The sequence below is a fragment of the Syngnathus typhle genome, linkage group LG2 (genome assembly GCF_033458585.1).
Source record: "Syngnathus typhle isolate RoL2023-S1 ecotype Sweden linkage group LG2, RoL_Styp_1.0, whole genome shotgun sequence".
In the NCBI taxonomy this organism is placed as follows: Eukaryota; Metazoa; Chordata; class Actinopteri; order Syngnathiformes; family Syngnathidae; genus Syngnathus; species Syngnathus typhle.
In genome coordinates this window covers 9,812,166-9,835,214 of record NC_083739.1, presented here as the reverse complement: position 1 = coordinate 9,835,214, position 23,049 = coordinate 9,812,166, and the positions used below count along the sequence as shown (strand labels likewise).

At 41.5% G+C, this 23,049-nt stretch overlaps 3 protein-coding genes and 1 long non-coding RNA gene across 5 annotated transcripts; 2 read left to right on the top strand and 2 right to left on the bottom strand.

The window, feature by feature from the left end:
• Positions 1 to 28: 28 nt before the first annotated feature.
• Positions 29 to 2,082, bottom strand: LOC133142695 (uncharacterized). Its single transcript, XR_009710237.1, has 2 exons — positions 1,076 to 2,082; positions 29 to 542 (listed from the first exon to the last, which is right to left on the bottom strand). It is a non-coding gene; the product is annotated as an uncharacterized LOC133142695 (long non-coding RNA).
• Positions 2,048 to 10,940, top strand: LOC133142688 (calcium/calmodulin-dependent protein kinase type 1D-like). Its single transcript, XM_061264132.1, has 13 exons — positions 2,048 to 2,669; positions 3,939 to 4,051; positions 5,948 to 6,073; positions 6,627 to 6,701; positions 6,800 to 6,938; positions 7,165 to 7,288; positions 7,400 to 7,475; positions 7,849 to 7,961; positions 8,042 to 8,120; positions 8,331 to 8,418; positions 8,879 to 9,213; positions 9,285 to 9,385; positions 9,969 to 10,940. Exons 2-12 carry the CDS (start codon positions 3,966 to 3,968, stop codon positions 9,340 to 9,342), a joined length of 1,299 nt encoding a protein of 432 aa, XP_061120116.1. The 5' UTR covers positions 2,048 to 2,669; positions 3,939 to 3,965; the 3' UTR covers positions 9,343 to 9,385; positions 9,969 to 10,940.
• A 2,014-nt stretch (positions 10,941 to 12,954) lies between these two features.
• taf8 (TAF8 RNA polymerase II, TATA box binding protein (TBP)-associated factor) lies at positions 12,955 to 16,769 on the top strand. The gene is made up of 8 exons (XM_061296792.1): positions 12,955 to 13,129; positions 13,691 to 13,850; positions 13,979 to 14,077; positions 14,160 to 14,222; positions 14,319 to 14,443; positions 14,781 to 14,928; positions 15,189 to 15,331; positions 15,852 to 16,769. Exons 1-8 carry the CDS (start codon positions 13,082 to 13,084, stop codon positions 15,990 to 15,992), a joined length of 927 nt encoding a protein of 308 aa, XP_061152776.1. The 5' UTR covers positions 12,955 to 13,081; the 3' UTR covers positions 15,993 to 16,769.
• Positions 16,770 to 17,928: 1,159 nt separating this feature from the next.
• On the bottom strand, positions 17,929 to 22,933 carry LOC133166648 (V-type proton ATPase subunit S1-like). Of its 2 annotated transcripts, none has more exons than XM_061296745.1 (10): positions 22,765 to 22,933; positions 21,316 to 21,439; positions 20,784 to 20,858; positions 20,516 to 20,709; positions 20,392 to 20,429; positions 19,923 to 20,008; positions 19,621 to 19,850; positions 19,509 to 19,544; positions 19,115 to 19,352; positions 17,929 to 18,628 (listed from the first exon to the last, which is right to left on the bottom strand). In XM_061296745.1, exons 1-10 carry the CDS (start codon positions 22,887 to 22,889, stop codon positions 18,416 to 18,418), a joined length of 1,359 nt encoding a protein of 452 aa, XP_061152729.1. In that variant the 5' UTR covers positions 22,890 to 22,933; the 3' UTR covers positions 17,929 to 18,415. The 2 variants fall into 2 exon arrangements, with proteins under 2 accessions (XP_061152729.1, XP_061152736.1); XM_061296752.1 differs by having other exon boundaries at positions 21,316 to 21,436.
• Between the last annotated feature and the right edge of the window lie 116 nt (positions 22,934 to 23,049).

The window sequence follows — 23,049 nt, the reverse complement described above, 5'->3', positions numbered from 1 at the left end:
CGTGTGAGTTTACGTTTTGCTTGAAACAACTCATTCAGGTCTTCTGACTTCTGGTTCACCATTCCCAGAATTCCCTTGTTTACATATACGTAGTCATCTCTGCACAATTCTCAAGAGATTCAAACCTTCCTTGATTCAAAATCGTTCCATGAATGTCCCGAATCTGGTCCATCCCCAACTGTGTGCTTGATGAGCACTTCGGAGTGGCTCCACAAGGGGGCGCAAATTGTCCGTACAAATGTATTGTCGTTTTGCTTGTCAAGTGTATTTTGACCGCACAGCTTTCTCCACTTGCAAAGAAGGGCAATTTATTTCGTCAGGTGAAAAACCTTCAAAGTATGAAATTACAAACAATTGATGAGTCTTAGATCATGAAATCATGCACAAAATAGCTATTACTAATTATTTCATTATTTCCCCCAAATTAAATCATTCTTCATTTTATCTTTGCTTTAACTTCACCCACATGCAACAAAACACCAAAATCACAAATAAACCCATTGTGCTCACCAGTAGCTCGTGAGTCATTGTCAGTGACACACCTAAAAAATGATATAGATATATATATATATATATATTTCAACATTTAAAAGGAAAAGACTAATAAAATGTGTTTTTATTTGGGGGATGATCTAAATTATTAGGATAAAGTATTCATGATTGACGCATTAACTCCTTTACGATTGATTTGCCCGTGTGAATATCTTAGACCAGATGCGGCCCGCCACATAATTTTGCGTGGCCCCTGAAGACAAATTGTGCATTGACTTCATGTGTCAATACTAAAATTACAAATTGTATTCCTTTTTAAAGAAATACAGATATTGCTTGAAATTTTGTTACCATTCATCTTTTAAAAATATTTGAACAGTTTTAGACTCCAGTTTCAAGCCTAGTTATTCATCAGTATACTGTGTGTAATAAAAGTATCGGGCCACAACAAAAAGGAGTCCGACACCCCTGTCTTAGATCATCCAACAAATGTAAAGAATTGACAAAGACAAGCTAGATGACAAAAAAAGCAATTTTTAGATTATTTGATGTATTTATTTATTCATCAGCCCATAACACTTACCTTTAAGAAAAAGAATATTCAATGCTTCCTGACCCTGTGTGAAGAAGTAGGTTACTTGATGGTTACTCGCCTTCCCAGGAGTGGCCAGCCTATAGATGACCCCAAAAGCATCATAATGACTCATCCAGGAGGTCACAAAGTAACCCTGCACGATATCAAAAGAATTGATGGCACTCGTTTCAATTAAGGTAAGAATTTATGATTTCATAATATGCAAGATACTGGGCAAAAATGACATCATTGCAGACACTACTGACAAAAAAAACATCTTAACTTTTGCAAAAGATGTGATTGATGAAACAAACAAAAGTTGAATTCCTTTCAAGATATGTCTCGTCACATATGGTGTAAAATGTAGCGCAGCGTTTCAGGAGAACATGTCTAGAGTCAAACGCGGAGGTAGTATTGTGATGATATGAGGCAGCTTCGTTGCCCCAGGACCTGTCGTGAACTGGAAAAAAACAAAAGGAAGATTTTGGAGTGGCTTTGACGAGGTCCAAACAAAAGTTTGCGGCATGACCTTTAAAAGGCTGTTTATGCTCGTAAACCCTCCAGTGTCTCCCATTAATAGGAGAAAACCTTCATATAAAAACTGCATTTTGTCTTTACTTGACTGATATTTACACTCGTTAGATGATGGGAGATATTTACCAAGAGTGACAAACATGCAAGAAGTCCAGAAACACATAATCACGCCCTTGTAATTATTTTCTTCCTTTCTTGTTTGACTCATTCATATGAACAAGCTGATGGCACATTTGAACTACTTGAATTTGGAGAAATAATTATATTGGCAACAACCTGCATCATCTCAAAAGCTCATTTGTATGTTTTGTTTTTGCAGTTGCTGTGTGTGAAATTTTCTTGTTGGTTGATCAAGTGCTGCTCTGTCTAATCTCCGGTTGTTGTTGAGCAGCCGGCGGGTTAAACGTCAATTCAATCAACTTACGTAACTGTGCGAACACCAAAATAACTTCCTTTGTGTCCTCTGTTGGTCCCTACTTTCTGTTTGATGGTGAGTTATTGTTGGTCTATTGTTGGGTGGCATCTGAAACGGTGTCAAAATGTCAAGAGCAATGAAAAGCAGAACAAATCTTTTTGAACCTGCAAAAATTGTGTTCTTCCATGTATGGATCAAATGCTTGTTATTTTACAGCTATGTTCTTTGTTTAAGGCCAGCAGGTTGCATAATAAGATCTCAATAAAGGTCAGACTAAGTTGCCCAAAGGTCAAGCGTGCATTTTAGATTCACCCCAAAGGCTCAATATCCCAAACCTCTTTGGAAAACCATCTGAGAATTATAAATAAATCCAGAGAGGCCCATAACTAATATTTGGAGACAAAATTATTTTGCTGTAAAAGGAAAAACATCTAGATGTGAAGTTTTAAATTGCACAAACTCTAACAATTCTTGGACATTTTTCAATGTCCCTTTTGTCTATGTTAAGTAGTATGCTCTATGCCCCGCCCCTTCCTCTTCATCCTCCTCCTTCATCTTCTTCATCCTCCTCTTCCTCCAGGTATATGCGACATCCCAGCCAGGCTTCTGTGCACACACGGCAAGAGTCACAGCAGACTTCCAGCATTTCCCTAGGTAAGTCCTGTTACATAGAGATAGCTAGATGGACGGACGGTTATATTCTGATTGTTGCTTGATCCTGTGAAGGGAAATGATCTTGTCACAGCAGCAATGCTCCCAAATATTTAAATTAATAAAAATTTAAATTAAGAAGACGCGACTAAGTACAGATAAATACAAGAGAATCAGTGAGGAATCATCTTTAGATGAACCAGAATAAAAGAGATGCTTAAGATGTTGCTGTGTGGGCAGTTGTAAATTTAGACACAAATGTATTACGCAATATATAACTTAACCAATATTTGAATAATTAGTGCACGTTGGAAAGTTGATTTTTGAGATTATGATGAATTGCAATATGGACAATAGGGATTGATTTCACATTGAAAGTTCTCTCAACATTAAAATAATGAAATGGAATTGTGATAATCATGTCACATTTGAACAATGGGTGCAGATTGTGATGTATTAAAATGAATAGTCACGTTATGTTTTACTGAAGCGCCAACATTTGCTGTCATTTTGTGATTTGGTTGTTTACGCTTCATTTCGACAAAAACAATGTGCTGCTTGATTTTGATGAGCTGTTGTCAGATGGCATGAAACGAAAAGAATTTCAAGTTGTGTTTCATTTCAGTACAGTACTTTTCATATGAGTTGCGGACCTGAATTTTCAATTAGGAACACAAAGCTTTTCTTTTTTAAGGAAACCGTTTACATAAATTGCATGCGCGATATTTGAAGTCATCAAGGTGAGCAGATCAAGACCTTCTAATCCATTATATAAGAGAAAAAAGGCCAGGAGCGCATATTGGGTAACCCTCTCATTTCAGGTGTTCTTAATCCTCTAATTCGTTTCCACGTAACATTCACGACGTTGGTTTCGAAAGATGGTGGTACCACTTGTGGGCTCCCTCTAGTGGTATGCAAAAGAATTACTGAATTGCATAAAGTTGTTTTTTTTAAATACAGTGCAATACATTTGTTAATTCACTCCGAACCCCAAAAGTATAAGAGCATCCGAACTAACCTGCCAAACAAGTTAGCGTGTGGTGGCCTCAGAAGACAGTCTGTGCGGCGACCTTCACCTATGTGCGCTGTCTCCTAATCGCAATTGTGCTTTGAGCCGTCCGGGATGTCTGCACACGAATTGTAGGATTATAAAACTGGGACCGCGAGCACTTCAACAGCCTTGCTGAGTTCTTCCGTGGCGCTTTTACTTTGGCACAACCATCGTCTCAAGTGAGAAAAGTGAAAGTGTCGATCTCTTTTGTATCACCAAAGAAATCCCCGCCGAGGCCCACTGCAGACATGGGGCGCCAGGAGGCCGACGACGTGTGGAAAAAAGACACGCAGGACATCCAGGAGATTTTTGACTTCATGGAGGAGTTGGGATCGTAAGTGCACTTACTAACTCGATGAACATTGTGGTTTTGTTATTTTTGCTTTCCATTTTGATCAGTGTACCTTTCTTAGCCTCATCAAATTAGGTACTGTAGATAGATGGATTTTTCTTCCATTTCAATACTTCTTAGCACACAGTGCCCAATGTGATTGAGTCTTTTATTGCTGGAGGCCAGACGAATCATTTGATGGGATTACTACGACAAGGCCTACTTTACAAGTGATTTAGACATTGTGTCCGTCCCAGGCCTTGTCTGACCTCGTTGATGGCGCCGGGTTTGTCTGGCAGTTGAGGTGTTCATTCACAAAAAACAACATATGGATCAATTAACATGTAGCCTATGTGACCTTCACATGTGAAGGAATGTTTGTATTTGGGATGCAATATACATTCAGTAAATTTTGTGTGCCGTGATATTTTTCTCATGTCAATGCTTCAAATAAGAAAGGTAGACATGGTGCCACAAATTTGCAGAAACAAATTAGCATGTTATGAGCTACACGTTTTGTTTTTCTCTCTCTCTCTCTCCACCATTTCATATCCGGGGCTCCGTAAATATTGTGTTGCGCATGTTAAAGTCGTCGATGAGATGCTGTTCAAAATTGCAATGTTGTGGGCGTTAGGTTCACCATGGCATTATTTTCCGAAGCAACATGTGCTGTGCTGCAGCAAACATGCTGAGGAGCCAACACGCCGCATCCGTTTGCATCCACGGACGCGGCTGTCTTCACATTCGACTCCAAAATAATTTGAGCTTTCCTGCCGACTGATTTCTCCTAAGGGCCATCAGAAGCTTCCAGGAGGGTCATAGAAGGAAAATGAGTTGTGGTTACCATAGAAACAGCATTTGACTGATTTATGTGTTTTCCTTTACACAAAGCTATTCGTTTTAAGACAAACTTGAGTTGATCAATTTTACATCATCCTGTACCTGAACTATTGTTTTTATGTATGAGGGAGACATGAAATGAGTTTGTTTTTAAACTTATTGATGCAGTGTCCAAAACATAGACATAATACAACAAAGGAAACAAATGAACCAATTCCGCCCTTGATGCCGCATCTTCCCGGCAGATAATCGGAGTAATCATCCGGCAAACTAAGCGTACATCATGTCAATAAAAAAAAAAAGTAAAGACACAAAAGACCTTAAATGTGACCCTACTACAAAATGTTAGTCTATGTGTAAAATCAGCAGATCTATCTGATGTAAAAGTAGATGTCATGCCCTTAAATATTTGCGAACCCTCCGCCCCCATGCTTACGATTGAGGTCCTATAAATTGTTTAACAAAACCTTTTAAAAATAATAATAATAATAATTTGTAAGCGCACCAAATTGCACAATAAATAGAAAGGCTTTGAGGAGTGAACGCCTTCATGGAAGTGGATCATTATCATGGGGGTGCTCCATGCCGGGTGTCGGTCAGCCAGTGAGCCGCATGAAGACGCAAAGGAGCTTGTTGCGTCTTAAGTGATCCAACGTGCAACTTGGGGGGGGGGGGGGGGGGGGGGTGGACAGTTCCGTAACGTCAGGGACGGAGGCCTTAATACAGAGGCCTTAATCCGCACGTTGGAACACCTATTCTCAGACGCGGCTCAACATCGCCAGGGCACATCACGACTCATGTCCCCGACATGTGAACATCTCACACTCAGTACAAATGCTTTGCGACTGTACTTAGCCCTACTTGGTTTTACCCGTCTTATGCAACCCAAGGGTTTAGAGAGTGTGTCTCTTTTATCATCTGATTAATGAAGCACTGTGTACATTTTTCACCGTCATACTTTTGCCACTTATACGTACTTTGAATGTAGTCTGCGTGATAGAAGTGGTGAAATAAACTGTCAAACTCATCTTCTGTGTTTCTGTGCATTCAATGAAACAGAGGCGCCTTTTCCGAGGTTTACATGGTGAGGGAGAAGAAGACGGGAAGGACGTTCGCAATGAAATGCATCAAGAAGAAGCACACCAGGGACCTCAACCTGGAGAACGAGATTAACGTGCTCAGGAGGTTTGTGGGGTCTAGACTCTAATTGGCATGTTGTATCAAGCAAGCAAGATTCAAGTCCATACATGGCGTTTTTTTCCACTACCTTTTTTGACGTTCCTTCAAAGTATTGAATTATTTGTGAGGGTTTTCTTCATCTATAATAATCATGCATAATTATTTTGCACCGAGGGAAGACTTTCTTCTCTGAAAGAGTCAGCAGAATAATACACGTTCTGATTAAACAGACAGAAAACCGGTTTCAACCGGGGGGTTCTATTTTTAAGTCATCCCAAGCAGGGCATGTTGAAACAGATAAAGAACAACTGAATCCAAAAATGTAAGGCTCATTTTGCATGAAAAGGTCCAGCGCACTTTTAAGCGTTATTTTGTTTAACTTGCTAATACAGTCTTTAACTCACAGTTGGTCTGTTTCGTAATAAAATAAGCAGATAAACACTTGTATTTATGATTTGTTTGTACATACCTGTAGCTGAAAAGCGAAGCGTGGAGAGTCTGATTTTGCTACTTGTACGTTTGAGTAAAATGAACCGTTCTCCACATTTGTTGTGCCCAGAATCAAACATGAGAACGTGGTGGGGCTGGAGGATTTCTATGAAAGTCAGACGCATTTCTACCTGGTCATGCAACTGTGAGTTGAAATTAGATGAATGGCGCCCACAAAGTGGCACAAGGAACAGTTGAAAGGTTGATTGATACAAGTGTTTTGTGTCCATGCGCCACTACCAGCGTTTCCGGCGGCGAGCTCTTTGACCGTATCCTGGATCGAGGTGTGTACTCTGAGAGGGACGCCAGTCATGTGATCCAACAAGTGTTGCAGGCTGTCAGCTACCTGCATCAGAGCGGCGTTGTCCATCGGGACCTCAAGGTACAACTTTGAAAACAAAATAAAAAAAATTCCTGAGCCATCAATTAGAATATTGCCTGCTGTCAGACACTTGAAATAAATACTAATTATATTAATTTACCCACAAATACAATTCAATATGAACTACTGCAATACTGCAATACTTCTTTAAAATGTGAGCAATATGTCAATCTCTGCTTCTCACAATCATTGCGACAAACTTAATGCGCATTTTGTCTTTGTGTAGCCAGAGAACATTCTGTACTACAGCCCAGAGGAGAACTCCAAGATCATGATCAGTGATTTTGGCTTGTCCAAGATGGTGGACAAGGGTGTTATGTCCACTGCCTGTGGCACCCCAGGATATGTTGGTGAGGAAGATACACTTCGATGATTTATTCCTAAATCGACTAACATGTATTTGTTGCATTACATTGAAAGACTGATTTGAAATCTAACTGAATATGTTTCACTTCTTGCAGCTCCTGAGGTGTTGGCACAGAAGCCTTATAGCAAGGCAGTGGACTGCTGGTCTATTGGAGTGATCACCTATATCTTGTGAGCGTCCGAGTCAAAAAGTCAAAACTGAATTGACAATTTCTCCAGCGTCGTTTTACCTTCCACATTGCAAATGTATTCATTCAGTGCCAGCTAAAAAAAACGATTTGAATAATATTTGACCTTCTTCTTTGCAAAAGTACAGCAATGCTGAAATAAATACGATATAAATAAACCCTGAAAGCTCAGTTATGGTGTAAAATAACGACGATAACATTTTAAGTACCATGATATATATTGTTTTTGCTTATTTTATAAACATACGGTGTAGTAATTTCAGTCAGTTTTTGTTTTAACAAAAGCATTTTTCATCTTTTTTCTTTTGATATCTTTTTGTTCTGATTGATTCAATTTCCTAATTGTGTCTTTTCAGACTCTGTGGCTATCCTCCTTTCTACGAAGAGAGCGAGACTCGCCTTTTCTCCAAGATCATCAAGGCGCAGTACGAGTTTGACTCTCCCTTCTGGGACGACATTTCCGAATCGGGTAAGAGCGGCCAAAGTCCACGTGGACGCCGGTGTCTCTCGTTTTTGGACTCTCATCACCATCTTTCTTGATCAATGCAGCCAAAGACTTTATCCGAAACATGATGGAGAAGAACCCCCTCAAGCGCTACAACACTGACCAAGCACTCCGACACCCCTGGTGAGTTTCAAAAAGCTCTGCCTTGAAAGCCCATTTAAAACCCCGTTGCTGCTCCATTGGCAGATCATGTTAAATAATATGGTCTATTCCTCACTTTTTTAAGCCTAATTTTTGGGCCGTTTAGTCTACATAGTATAAAGTGAAGAAAAGCAATCCGGGATGAAAGATTAAGAGCCTCCCCGAAAATACACCTGTTGCGTGCTTTTCTAGGATAATCGGAAAGACGGCCCGCAGCCAGGACATCTACTATTCCGTCAGTGTCCAGATCCAAAAGAACTTTGCCAAGTCCAAATGGAAGGTCAGTGCCGGCTCATTTGTTTTCTTTGATCGGCTAAGCCCATTGAGGGGCGGGGTGTTTACGCTCAATCAATTGGGTGACTGCCTAAATCCTCAATGATTAAGGGCAGTTGAATAGAGCTTGTTTCGTAATCAAGGTCGCTGATGTAGGACTTTGACTAGCACTTTACTCTTAATTAGCCCTTAAGTGCTGTTTACTTCAAACTTGCCCTGTCAGTCAATCATAATCAATTTATGTTTGCACATTTTCTGCAATGTCAATTGGATGTCTGGTTTGTTTTATTGGAAAAAATAACCACTCGATTAATCGAGTATCAAAATAATTATTACATTTGGCAGCCGTGTTAAGAAAAGTCTTTTCTGTGGTGTGTCATAGATAAAAACAAAAATCAAGACATTTCGTTTTTACTTCACTGAGACTTGAAGTATCAAAATGTGGATGTGTTGTACTATGTTGACAGCAAGCCATCAATGCCACTGTGGCCATCAACCACATGAAGAAGCTGCAGCTTGCGCACGCCGCAGCCGGGCAGGTCCCCAAGATTGCTCGTATCCCGGACATCCATGTGGTCAAGGCATCCTCCCCTGTCTTGCAACACAAAGGCCTAAATGTACACGATGACCAGGAGGCCGAAGGGAAAATGGCGTCTGCGAGCCACATGAGTCTGCCCGACAGCCATGTGGACCTCAGGTGCCACTTCCACCCGCTGAAGGCCAACCACAGCATGGAGCACCCGCCCACCATCGCCGAGACGGAGAAGTACATCTTCCACTCGGAACCCGCCAACCTCAACGGGTGCGTATCTGTTTCGGGCAGACAGGCCAACGTTGTGAACTCACCTGACATCATCTCGCCTATCTTTTCAGATATGGCAAAAGCAGAATTGGAAAGACCTTTCAGACCAGCGTTTGCTCCATCATGTGAAGCTTGAGTCAAGTTTACTTGGAGAAAAACTACTCTTTCCTTGGTAAGTATGGAATTCATTTCACTTTCATACTGATAAACACCATGGCGGACGACTGATGCCCAACCACTTTGCTTGGTCATGGAGTGGTCATCAGGCGTTCCACCAAAAATATTCCAGCTTCATTTCATTTTCACAATTTTTTTTCTTCTAATAATTTATATTTGTTAATTCATAGTGACAGACACGACGATTCAATGCTCTTCCACTAGATCAGTTTCTTTGCGTCCTGAGTACCACCAGTGATGCGTACGCTTCCTCTAGTGGTACGAAAAAATAATTTCAATCCAAAATTCAGATTGTGCAGGTTGCACTGGTCTTCATACATGCGAAAGATTGAGAACTGGTTTACTAGATAAACCTGTTGCTTTTACATCAGCATAATAGCACTATTTCCAATTAAATGGGCCCACTTTTCACAGTGAGGAATTAATCTATTTCTCTATTTAAGAAAAAAATTGGTGAGATTTCTGTTTGATTGTGCAACTCTCGTTTGTGCCATTCTCATTTAGTCAAAATTTAAAAAAGACACTAACATTTTCAAAGTAGCTTCCTGCTGATGATCTGAACTTAGCTCTCTCTGCAGGTTTGTGTAGCTGTTACACACAGAGCAGCTCAGCAGAATGCGGCTGTTTTGTCTACAGCGCCACCCGGTGCTGAGAACGGGAAGTGGTTAACCCTGCCTGACATGAGCCATCTGTCTGCAAACTCTCCACTGCAGCCAATGGGACACATTTGTCACATTGGTGTTGTCATTTAGTTACGAAAGTGCCTAGGAGGCTTTCGACATACATTTGCAACGAAAAACAATGATCGACAATTTCTGATTTTCAGATTTTCTGAAATGTTGAGCACCAAAATGCTATATATAATTTCAATTTTGTAAAAGTATCATTATTTGCAGCCCTAGGGATTTCCCATACTCAAAGATTCATTATATTTTACAAACCTGGAACTCAGGAGACATTTCTAGCCCAAAAAATTAGAAGCCATGCTGGAAAAATACATAGTATGTCTTACATTTGAGTATCATTTTGGTGATTTCCTTTCAAAGTTTTGCAATTGGGATTAATTTCAATTGGAGCCAAATTTAAGGGATTGTAAAGAGTGGGCAATTCCCTGGAATGCGGTCTCTGAAATTATACACCATACAGGAAACATTCCATATGTATTATGGGAATTGAGTATAATTTCATAAAAGTATATTCAAGCATAAATAAAAACATTGTGTTGTCAGCAGACATCCATGCTATATATCTAGCTCTCATTGTTCATATGTCAGGGCATTGCACGACCTAATTAGTCCATTTGGGGTTTTTTCCCCCCTTCCATTTCATTCAATGTTTCATTTTTTTATTTTTGTGAACTGTGAATCAGTTTTAGTTTTCTGCATTGACTCCCCTATAAACTACGCTTGTTGGACAAGAAGACAAATTAATGTATTTTTTTTTTATGTTTATTTGATTGTGTTAAACACATTTGGGCGAGCTTGTGTTTGAAAATGTGATGGATGAATAAAGCTTGAAATGTGTTTTATAAATAAATAAAGCTGTATTGCCTTGGCTAAAGTAAAAAAATACAGTTTTTGTATTTTATGTGACACCTTTTTAACAGTTGACAGTGAATATCAAAACCTGCTTTTGATTTTCCTCTCAAATTATTTTTTTTTACATCCACTTCTGTATATGTGCCAGACAGAAAATAATAATAATCTGGTGAAGCCACAGGCTACTCAAACAAGTCGCAGGAGGCAGAAAAATGGAGCAAAGGTCTCGAGTCTTGAAAAATAGTCAACAAAGATGGTAATATTGCTTTTATGGGTGTTTGCACGCTTGCAGCTGGCATTTCAAGTCTAACCAGATTGGTGAATGTCATTCAAATATGGACGATGAGGACTCCAGTCACTAGCGTGATGACTTGACAGGCGAGATGTGGAAGCGGACCTCGTGAGGTCGAGTGGGGACAAATGACATCAAGCCTCTCTGTGGCAAAGATCAGACACATTTCGCAAGAGAACAGCCTGATGACACCGCGACAGTAGGTCGAAGGTTTTGGCCGTGAGACCCCTCCTGCTCAGAGACTGGAGCGCCTTCAGATGGTGTGGTTTGATTAGTTTGTTCAAGATTATCAATAGCGTGCAAAATGATTCAATGTTTCTCCATAAATACAGTGCTGATTAGAAATGGATGGTTTCAATAATTGTACCATGCATGGATGAGACCTATATGGAATATTACCTTTGGAACATGTTATGGCACACACTTATGATGGTTAACATTTTTTTACTCATTTTTTAATCAGCGATGCAAGTAACATGTTGTGATTTTTTTTTTTTCTTGATTCTGAATTTCCCCTAGTTTTGTCTAGCACATCAAGTTTTCCTAATGGTCATATAGTAATATTTCATAGCATCCAAAATACATTTAGGGACACGGAGCCATCTCATTAAAATTTGTTATCATTGTGAAATCCACTGGGTTCACAACCCTTTGCCCTTTTACCTGAAGTCTCCAACAAGAGCTACTCATGAATATGAATTCTGTGGCCCCGGCAGGAGTCGGCCCATTCTCCTCTTGTATATAAAGCACAAGACCAGCCATTGAGTGTGCCTGCGGATGTCTGATCAGGCCCAACCCGCAACAACGCAACCCCAGCAAGGGCAAGTCACTGTAAGTACCTCCTCGCAATAGAACAATACTTGACTTGACCAATCATGTTTGACTTATAATAATATCAGTATCGGTATCACAATATTAGCCCTCGATAATACACCCAGTTGAAAGACGATATGATCCTGTTCACCAAGGAGATGCTGCACCAGAGTCCCGGACTGGGTTTTCTGAAGATCTACGTGCTGGGCTCAGCTCTGGTGGTGCTGGGGGTGCTAGGAGGGCTACTGGAGATGGCCTTCGTGCCGGACCCAGAGCAGCTGGGCACTGGAGGAGAAGAAACAGTGGAAGTTCTCTTAAAGACCAAGAAATGGGTGTCCACCAGTTCCCAGACTACTCTGCTTTGCAGTCCAAACATCTGGCAATGGTCACTCTAAGAAAGTCAGCGTACTTCTATCCAGCTATTGGCCATGTTTGTTCACCAAATAAAGTCACTTATGGGTGTTCTGTCAGATTCTTTGTCCTTCATGGCAGTGTTACCAGGAAACTAAGAACAAATGTGGAGATGTGATTGGTTGTGACGTGGCAACTTGATGTCATTTTCAGTCAACAGCAAGTGGAAAAACGGCCGATGGATAAAAATGGGTGAATTTTGCTGCTTAACTCGATCACATTCCACACACAATAAACTAACTGGAATACTGTGTTTAGAAGGGTGGGGGCACAAACAACATATTGTAAAGAAAGTTTTAGGGTTGACATCTTTAAAACTGCTGCCCTAAATTTGGAGAGTCATGTATATATTTTTCAGATGGTACTTAAGTATCCAAATTTGGATAAAGAAGACCACATGGGCATGAGTAAATCAATGCTGTATCGAAATAGATGTAATTATATTTTTAAACACTAGTGGCCCTAGCGAGCTCAGCCTCGTCAAAAAAATGATTTTTGTCATTGGCGGAAGTGACGTCATAGACGTGCGCGCAGAGTGTTGTTTACTAACGGAGACTTCGCTTCCACAGTGTCAAAATCAACTTGTCCTCCGTATGAATGAGTGAATACAAACGTGCGGTGGTTGTTGGAACGTGTGATGGCGGATCCTGCGGTGGCAACGGGAGCATCGCTGGCTGCTGGCGGGGTGAGAAGAACTCAAATGCGGGCAACAGATTAGCGAGAGTGCGGGCTAAGCTATCCTTCGATATTCACGTGTGATTAATTGGCATTTACTGTAAAGTTGTGCTCAATTAAATGTGCATTTTGACGTGGTTTGTAGTCAAATTTTCTAAATCAATGTGCAGAATTGGGCACATTCCTGGGCCTTTTTCCTAAACACTCTTTGAGTCTCGCATTAATATAAAAGAGCGCATATGTCATGGAATTAGCAAAAACATTTGAGTGATCTTTAATATCTATTCCTTACCACTCTGTAAATTTAGGCTCAAATTACATTTGCTTTTACAAGAATGCCGTACAAAAGTGTTTCATTAATGTCTACGCTTTGATTCGTGCACTTATGCATAAAAAATAACAATTTACCTAGGTTAGTCATTTTGTTTTGCGTGATGCATGACATCGAAGTGGTTATTTAGTTATGCTTAGTTATTACACTCATTCTATTACCATGTGTTTAATGAAGAACAATAAGGCAAGTGTTGTCTACATTAGTCTATCAGTGAATGTATTTGCTGTGGCTTCCCAGCGTGCAGTTGGCAATAAAGCTACCAGCAGCCCGGTGGAGAACTATCATATGGCTCGACGGCGGACCCTCCAGGTGGTGGTGAGCGCTCTTCTGACAGAGTGCGGCTTCGACTGTGCCGAAAAAGCAGCCGTGGAAACACTCACCGAGATGATGCAGAGTTGTACGTCCCCATCAGAAATCCCCAAACTCACTCCAGTTCTTATCCTTTTGCTATTTGAAAAGCTAGATAAGTCAATGTTTTTGGTTGCAGAGTAAATAAAACAACTCATTTTTTTCTCTTTTACTCAGATATAACAGAAATTGGGCGCTGTGGTAAGTCGTATTGTGAGCACACAGCCAGAAGCGTTCCGACTCTCTCGGACACTGTAGTGACGCTTATTGAAATGGGTGAGTCACACGGCGCATAATATTCATGCAGATACGGAAGGATAAACATAAGATTTTGTCGGCTATGTTTGTTTGCCTTCAGGATTCAATGTTGAGACGCTGCCCGCATACGCCAAGCGCTCCCAAAGGATGGTCATCACCGCACGTGAGAATCCTCCTCCTCATCATCATCCGTTGACTTGAACAACTTACGTTGACTTGAACAGCTTGCGTGAAATGTGCCGCGTGTGTTGACTTTCAGCTCCAGTCACCAACCACCCGATGACACCCAAAGCGCTGTCGGCTGGACAGAAGCGCATGCACCCGCCTCACATCCCCAGCCACTATCCGGAGTTCCCCGACCCACACACCTACATCAAAACCCCCGTGAGTCAAAGATTGCATACCCACAAACAAAGAAAAAACACATTTTTTATTTGGCACAATGTTTTTATTTTCTAATAGGATTTATGACAAGTTAAATAAGACTTGGGCATTTATGCTACAAAGCTAAAAAAAAATTAATACAAGCAAAAGTATACTAAATTGACTAAATTAGTAATTGTTTTCTTGTAAAAAAAGAGGCATCATTTAATAACAGTGTTATTTGTAGGGTGTATCACCCAGTCCTATCACAAACCTAAAAAAGTTGCTGTTGCAGTTGGACCTTCTTGACCTTCTGGCTTCTTGACCTTGACACAGTCAGTCATTGTCCTCTGCGCAGACATTCCGGGAACCAGTCTCAGACTACCAGGTGGTGCGTGAGAAAGCAGCGACGCAGAGGCGGGATGTGGAGCGAGCGCTCACCCGCTTCATGGCCAAGACCAGCAAAACGCAAAGCCTCTTCAAAGACGACATCACCTCTTTCCCATGTAAGTCGTTTTTTTTAATCACAACCTGTATGCTCCCCTGTTCACATGGTAGGGTCTCCCTCGAGTGGTATAAATCAAGGTCACTGAATCCAAAAGTCCAAAAACAAGGCCTTAATTGTGTCAAACTTTCAAAAGTCTTAACAGGAGATAAGTAGAATTATTAAGGTGTCAGTATTAAGGTGTCAAGGCGATGGAAACGTTGCAATGAACGGATGAATGTTTGCCATGTTTCAGTGTGTCACGTTGTGTGTTGTGGCTAGTGATCGCAGCGCAGCCAAGTGCCGTCCCTTACCTCAGTGCCCTCCTGCCTTCCGAACTGGAGCTGCAGACTCTGGATGAAGCGGACTCGTCAGAGCAGGACGACCAGACGGATGGCGAGAATGCTGCCGGGAACATCTTGAGTGTAAGCTGCCGCTATTCAAAACAAAACAACCTTTTTGTAATTAGGCCATTGTGATGGGAAGCCTTGTAGCTCAAAACGAGCGAAACGAGCAATGTCTTACAAAATAAAAACTAAATTGTTGCAGATGCTCAAAACATTCATACAACAGGGTGTAGTGATTAATCGATTCATCAACAACTAATCAGTTCTAGAATCAATCATTATTTTGATAATTGTGCAATTGTGCTGAAGCACTGCTGATACCAATGAAGGTGCTCAAGTTGTTCTCAAGTTAGGGGCACGGTAAATTATGCTGAACTCCACACAGTGAAACCTCAGAAATATGTAAGGTCCACGTGCTAGAACTCAAAACATTCTTGAGGCTGGAGATTTGCACGCTTGTGTTGGCGTGTATGACCGTCCTTGTTTTTTGAATTGGTCCCAGATGAGAACAAACCGCAGCACCTAAAGGCATTCTTGTATTCCTCTTGAATGAATGAAACTAGGCAAGAAATATCTCCAAATTGTGCTGCTTTGGCAGGATGACACGGTGGTGGACAAAGAGAACACCATGCTTCCTCCAGGCGGCGCTATTCCCTCCAACAAGGGCAACGAGGACAACGTGATCGACAACCCGTACTTGCGACCCGTCAAGAAGCCCAAAGTGAGGAGGAAGAAATGAACAAACTGTTGGACTATCACTATCAGTTGTCATGGTAACCTGGATTGGTCTACTCAAAAGAACATTGTGTTTGATTCCATCTTATTTTTTTCTTCAGTTCTTGAAGCACTCGTTGAAAGGCATCTGTTATTTGGTATCACAGATTTTTTGTGAATAAATGCATATTTTCCTTTTTGTATCCCTTTTACAGTTGAACTCATCAAAACGGGTGCCACAGTGAGGTTTTTTTTATTGGTTCCAAATCAGTCCTTAGCGTGTCTATGACTTTGTGTTCCCAATTAAAAGTATGATGGCGTGTAGGCATATATACGCCTAAATATTGTTATCCAATGTATCTACTGCAATTTCACATTAGATTGCTGGTTTGAAATGTACTTTTAGCACTATTTTAATAAACAGCAGCGGAGCCCCATTTCAACCCCTTACACCAGTGCTTCTCAATTATTTTCTGTTACGCCCCCCCTAGCAAGAAGAAAACTATTCGCGCCCCCCCTCCCCACCGTGACTATCCTAACTTGTCTTGTAAGTCGTAAAATGTTGCACTGTCGCAAACGTGACAGAAGTAACAATGAGAGCGCCACTGCCCCCTGCTGTAGTAAAGGCGCAATTACACTTTATTCTAGTACTGCCAAAAAAAAAAGCCTGTTCCCCAGGGTCACACGCGCCCCCCCAGGAAGGGGCGCGCCTCACTATTTGAGAAGCACTGGCCTAGGTGACTGATTCACAATTTGGTTTTGTCTGATATCAGAGATTAAATAAAGAAAACCAACTGGCTGATTGATTTGTTTTAATTGAGAGGAGAAAAAAACAGCAAAAGCATTTCACTAGCTGACCAGGAGATGGCGACAGCGTGGCATCTGAAGACCATGGATTGTTTGTTCTGCTATAGCCTAGGTGACTGATTCACAATTTGGTTTTGTCTGATAATAGATATTAAATAAAGAAAACCAACTGGCTAATTGATTTGTTTTAATTGAGAGAAAAAAAAACCCATCAGCAAAAGCATTTCACTAACTGACCAGGAGATGGCGACAGCGCGGCATCTGAAGACCATGGATCGTTCTGCTATGCCGGTTTAAAAAAAAAAAAAAAAACGTAATTAGCTAGGGGTCAAAGGTCAAAGTTTACGGTTCAAAGTTCACCCAGGGGTCAAAGGTCGGTTCAAAGTTCACGGGGTCATGTGCACATTTTCGATTTTTAACTAGAGTTGAAAGTTCAGGGTTCAAAGGTCACCCAGGGGTCACCACGGGGTCACCGCGGGGTCACCGCGGGTTCAAAGTTCAGGGTTCACTTTTTTTTTTTTTTTTTTTTTTTTTTTTTTTTTTTTTAGGTTAACCTTTATTTAACCCAGTGCTTCTCAATTATTTTCTGTTACGCCCCCCCCTAGCAAGAAGAAAACTATTCGCGCCCCCCCTCCCCACCGTGACTATCCTAACTTGTCTTGTAAGTCGTAAAATGTTGCACTGTCGCAAACGTGACAGAAGTAACAATGAGAGCGCCACTGCCCCCTGCTGTAGTAAACGCGCAATTACACTTTATTCTAGTACTGCCAAAAAAAAAGCCTGTTCCCCAGGGTCACACGCGCCCCCCCAGGAACTGTTTTGTACTAGTGATGTGCATTCCAGTTTTAAGTGAACTGAATCTTTAGAATCGGTTGTGTGTGTTTAACAAGGGTAACTTAAGCTCCCAAGAGAGCAAGGAAAAACTCAAAAAATCCCTAATGAAAGAATAAAATAGTCATATCATTTTATTTCATCGTATTTCTATATTAATATTTCTGACACGTAACCATAGCGCATAAAAGGTTGGGGACCACTAATCTATTCACTTGAGAGCTACTCCATAAAACCATATATATTCTGGGCAACCTGAGTGAGGCTTCAGAGTGTAGTGGTTAGTGATTGTTGATCAGGAAGAAATGACTGAATGATAGAAATGAATTTTTATATTTTATTTTGGATTGCATCAGACGGCAAAAGAAACATGTTCAAGTTCAAAAACGCTCACTTATTGCAAAGTGTAAGGATCCTGAATAAATCTTTGAAGGCCTCGTTTGTAGAAATAAATAAGGTTCAAGAGCAGTAGTGGCACAATTTGAACATGACTTGAACGTAAAGGAATGATTCAGGATAAGTCGACTTTTATACAACACTGCATACACCCTTTAAAATAAAAATGATGTGTCAAATTAAAATAGAAAAAAATGATCACAGGTCTGAAACATTCTTCTAAGCATCAAGCACACAATCAGATGCAAAAAAGGCATTCTATCTCTGGCAATTGTGGTAAACCTTTGACACACGCACACACACAATCAAGCTAAACTAGATATACACTTAAAGGGTGACTCAACCTGATGGTTTTGGCACTTAGGCAATAACAGCGTCTTAAAACGGAGCTCAGAGAGAAGGGCTCGAATACTGTCACTCCGACTGAGGCACAGAAATAGACGGCCCTTTGGGGTCATCGAATCGGTCCATGGTGTTGACCTGCATGATCATGTGCAGCCCGTAAACGAAGATGGTCAGCAGGAGCAGCGACGTCAACAGCCCCATCCAAATTCCTGGCGTGAAGAAGCCTGCACAGTCGCTAGCATAAGAGAAATTCGTTCCGTTGACCAAGCTGAAACCCTGAATCTGCAAAGCGGAAGGAAATCCATCAGTTTAGTCAGTTGCAATTCAGTAGCAACAGAATCGGAAAGCTGAAGCTCAAGTGAAAGGTAGTGGAATTAATTGAACTGTTAAAATGTTAAGGTAGGAATGGTTCCAACTGGTCAATAAATGTGGACAGAAGAGTGAAATATGAATTTGAATCAGTCAAATATGGAATGAGGAGAGAAATATGAAAATTCCATTGTAAATTTTCTTGTGGAGATTAGAGGAACGAAATCAATGTATTTTGAGAATGTATATTCTTAACTAAATGAACAATTTGTAATTGGAAGTAGTCAAGAAATGTGGAAGGAGGATATTTTACTGTGTTAAGTGGGATTGTTGTTGGGGGGATTCGGAATGATGGGAAAAGTGGGAAGTTTTGGAATGAGGAAAATATCCTGAAAAGTTATCCATATAATGATTCCCCCCTCCTCAATGTGAGCCCGGTTGAGCATGCGAGGAAATTACCTGGAAGTCGATGAAATTGAACCTCCAGTCGGCAACACTGTCCTCTGTGGAGTTAGGCACGAGTAGAGCATTGCGGAAACTGCTAAGCATGCCGCACCGGAAGGAATACTCGGCGGGTGCTGAGAGGGCGCGGGTCCCCATGAAGGATGCCGTCCCGTTGCTGGACTGTAGCCGCACCCAGTCCAGGGTGAACCAGTTCCTGGCCGACACTGGATAAAAGCGCTGACTCATGGCAAAGCTGCAAAGCCACATGGAAGAAACGTGCTGAGTAAGGGTGAATGGTCACCATAATCACTCAATGACTTTGGCTATTTGCCTATCAATTCCTTACAGGCAAGTGAGTTCATTGCAAAATTTGACTTCAATACCTGTGCTTTGGCCTTGAATTCCTTACCTCAGGTTGAAGCCTGATGGGTAGCTGAGCACAAGCCTGAATAATAAAAAAAAAAAAAGGCACACATTTAAGCGACACAAAAAACATTGGTAGTCCAAAAATCGCCTCTCACAAGGAGTTGGTGGCATTGCACATGGAGCCCGCCAAGGAGGCCGTGTTGTTGGCGAGGTCGATCCACCCCTCGGTGGGTGAGACACGGATGGTGAGGTTCTGCGCCCACAGCATGATGCACGGGTTGCCAGACTCATTGTTGAACACGATGGGCGGTTTGACATCGGGGACGGCGGCTTGGAGCAGTGAGCGACCGATGGCAGGACGCTTCACCGAGGGCGAGGAAATTACCTGAAAAATAAAGTCAGCTGAAATAAAGACTGTTGGCGCCATGCGTTCAACGGGGGGGCCTTGTTTCCTCACTCGTGATGGTTGGGCTCCCGTATACACTGCTGTGTAAGGCACGTTGACGTCGTCCATCGTCCTCACAACTTTGGCAATCATCGCATCTGAAAAGACATGAGGGATTCATTGTTGAAGGAATTTGAGAAGGTATTCGTTCAAATTCTGTAGTGCTTTTCCTCACCAGGGTTGTAATTAGATTATTAGAATAATGTATATTGATAATATTATATTAATAAAAATAATAAGTGGTATTATTACTAATAATGGTAATATTATTTTTTCTTTAAAAGAGGGGCACCAACAATTTTGTGCATGCACGTAGCTTCGGGGTGAATGATTTTCGAAATTGTTGGTGAGTTGTACTCACATGGAAGGTGCTGTTCTAACCAAAATTTTTATTTTAACAATCAGTTAATCATGTTGCTGTAATAATTCTGGGGCCTAATAACCAACGGATATCAGTCAGGCAAATTGCAATCAATCTTACCGTTGTCACGCAGCACTTCCTGGCAAGACTTCTGCAAGCTGCACGGTAAAAAATAATTACATTCTTAATATTATGGATCATATTGCTACAAATGGAAAAGCATTTTCATCCGATGTCACTTGACCTTGTGCAATAAGGCAGATTGATGATGAGCAGATTGTTGACAGATGCATCCAGGTCCACCTGCGACAAGTTGTTCCCATCCACCAGCACTGGCGAGACACCCAGAAGCTCCTCCAGCAGTGTTGACGTGGATGTGGAGGGCGACCACGCCACAGCGGGAAACGTCATTGAAGATGCAGATGACCGTAGCAGCGCCTGGACAAGAAGCGGCAAGTAACAAATGGCCAAACGATGCGCCGCCTGAACACACAGCTGAGTGGAAAAGGTACCTCCAGATTCTGAAAGACGCCATCCTGCTTGTTTCCAAACACCCCGGCGAACACTGTGAAGTCATCCTTGCTCAACTGCACAAACAGAAAAACATTTACATAAAGCATAATCAGATCGCACACTGTGAATTATTTTGAACCATTCTGTTTATTTCGATTGTGCTAAGCGGTGTTCTTTATTCATAATGAAAGACGTCTCATTTTACTCTGCCAATACAGACAGTATGTTGTTACATGCGTTGTGCTAATATTCAAGGCCAAGGTCACAACCAATCAGGGCTCACCAGTTTTGTAAAGCTGATCTGTGATTGGTATTTGTAGACGAGCTACTGTAATAGATCAACGGAAATGCCTTCCCCCAGAACACATAGTGGAATTGTTTGTGGAGGAATTTCCAAAGAGGAAGTAAGCCTCCAACTCAATGTCACACTACAATGAGAACAATGAAGCGCAGCATCACGTGGTGCCGTGTCACATGACTCTCCCCCTCCCCACTAGCCACACCATTCATCTAACATGACACCTAACCGACCTTATCTTGCAGGAAGAGCAGCACGGTGTGGACACCGGAACCAAAGGCGGAGTCGAGGTAGGAGGCTAGCTGCTGGGAGGATGTGACATGGCCTGCTGAAGATGAGGCCACGTGTGGCAAACTGCTGGAAAGCAAAAGAGAAACATCAATTCATTCAATGATTGGAAGCAGACACCAAAGAAGTAGTCATGATCAGAGTTGCAACTTCAGGGCTCGAAACTAACGATTGCCCGATTGCCCGGGGCAAGTAGCGATGGCAGACGGGCAAGTAGAATTTTTTCCTCACTTGCCCGAACTTGCCCTGCCATAATACCATGTTTTCAAGCTGTAAAAAGACGATTTTGTGCATAATTTCTCGCAACTTCTGCCGCTTCTGGTCCGACATTTTGTTTTCTAGGGAGCGGTTAGTTTCTCGTGTAAGTCTGCAATACATTGATAACGGCAAAGCGCTTCGTAATTAAATGCATGCTCTCTCACCCGTCCCTGGCTCTTCTGCGCCTGCGCACCAGCAGAGCTTGTTTCCGGTTGGCGGATACGAAGGCATATGAAGGCAAAACTTATAGTGTTGTCTTTTTTATTGCAAAAATGTGTCGGGCAAGTAAAAATCCACTCCAAAAAAATTCGGGCAAGTAAAATTTTGTTTCGGGCAAGTAAAATTTTCTCCAACTTGCCCGAGGGCAACTTGGGCAAAAAATAGGCTTCGAGCCCTGAACTTTCAGGGAACTTATGGGAAACAACCTGTATTTAACTGAATACACTACAAAGACAAGATATGTAATGTTATAAACGTTTAAATGTATTGCTTTTTAGAGAAATAATCATTCATTTAGAATTATACGACTGCAACACGTTTATAACAAAATGGCAGAAAAGATGAGAAAGTTGAGGAATGCCTGTCTGGAATATCCCCCAGGTGAACTGCCTGACTGGGAACCAGTGATTTGGTATAAAAGGAGCTTCCCGGATTTGTCATTTACAAGCAAATTCTTTCAATACATTCCTTGAAAAACATGTTTATTTTAAGTTCCCTTTGGACCAAACAAATAATAATCTTTTTCACTTTTACGACCATGACAATTTCATTGCATTTAGGAACAACAAAGGGTAGGACAATGCACCGTTTTGTGTTGGGGCCCTGTCAAAGCGGGTCCCGTATATTCATGATGTACAGTAATACCATGTATTACAATAATTACTTCAATTTTGGACTGCTCGATCGGCCTACCATTCATCAGATGGTATAAACTCCAGTAATCTCAAATGAAAACTGTATTGCATTCGAATAGTCGCTTTTAGACATAGGAAGCGAAAGGTTTGCCCGAGTTTTGTTCACTTGCTCTAATTCAAAGATCTAAGAGGAAAAAGTAATTTAGCAACGGGCGTTAGCGTTAGCATGCTACACAGCGACATTCATTTCACGACTAAATGAGGGAATATGTGACATATTACCCGTGTGAGGACCAAATGAGAAGCGGTACTTGGGCAGTGGAATCCGCCGTCCCAAAAGAGGCCAAAAGAACACAAAGTAAAAACATTGGCCGCGCTCGACGATAGCACGGCCAGCCTGCTGCCATCTTGACAAGTTGTACGAAAACTTACCGGCACGTGACACCAAACAGCTGACTGTCATGTGACCAAGATGGTGTGAGCTTCTGCGCATGCGCTCACTGCCGCCCTGTCGCTGTCTGTCTGTGGAGTACAGTGGATAACAGTGGAGTGACAGGATTACCATTA

Bases quoted from the DNA above. Each gene is read 5' to 3' on its own strand.
- LOC133166648 (XM_061296745.1), bottom strand. From the start codon at position 22,889: ATGGCAGCAGGCTGGCCGTGCTATCGTCGAGCGCGGCCAATGTTTTTA. The intron at 19,545-19,620 runs GTGAGAGGCGAT...TTTATTATTCAG, and splicing joins TGCAATGCCACCAACTCCTT to GCTTGTGCTCAGCTACCCAT. The intron at 18,629-19,114 runs GTAATTTCCTCG...TCCGCTTTGCAG, and splicing joins TCAATTTCATCGACTTCCAG to ATTCAGGGTTTCAGCTTGGT.
- LOC133142688 (XM_061264132.1), top strand. From the start codon at position 3,966: ATGGGGCGCCAGGAGGCCGACGACGTGTGGAAAAAAGACACGCAGGAC. The intron at 6,939-7,164 runs GTACAACTTTGA...GTCTTTGTGTAG, and splicing joins TTGTCCATCGGGACCTCAAG to CCAGAGAACATTCTGTACTA. The intron at 8,121-8,330 runs GTGAGTTTCAAA...GTGCTTTTCTAG, and splicing joins CAAGCACTCCGACACCCCTG to GATAATCGGAAAGACGGCCC.
- taf8 (XM_061296792.1), top strand. From the start codon at position 13,082: ATGGCGGATCCTGCGGTGGCAACGGGAGCATCGCTGGCTGCTGGCGGG. The intron at 13,130-13,690 runs GTGAGAAGAACT...GTGGCTTCCCAG, and splicing joins CATCGCTGGCTGCTGGCGGG to CGTGCAGTTGGCAATAAAGC. The intron at 14,223-14,318 runs GTGAGAATCCTC...GTTGACTTTCAG, and splicing joins AAGGATGGTCATCACCGCAC to CTCCAGTCACCAACCACCCG.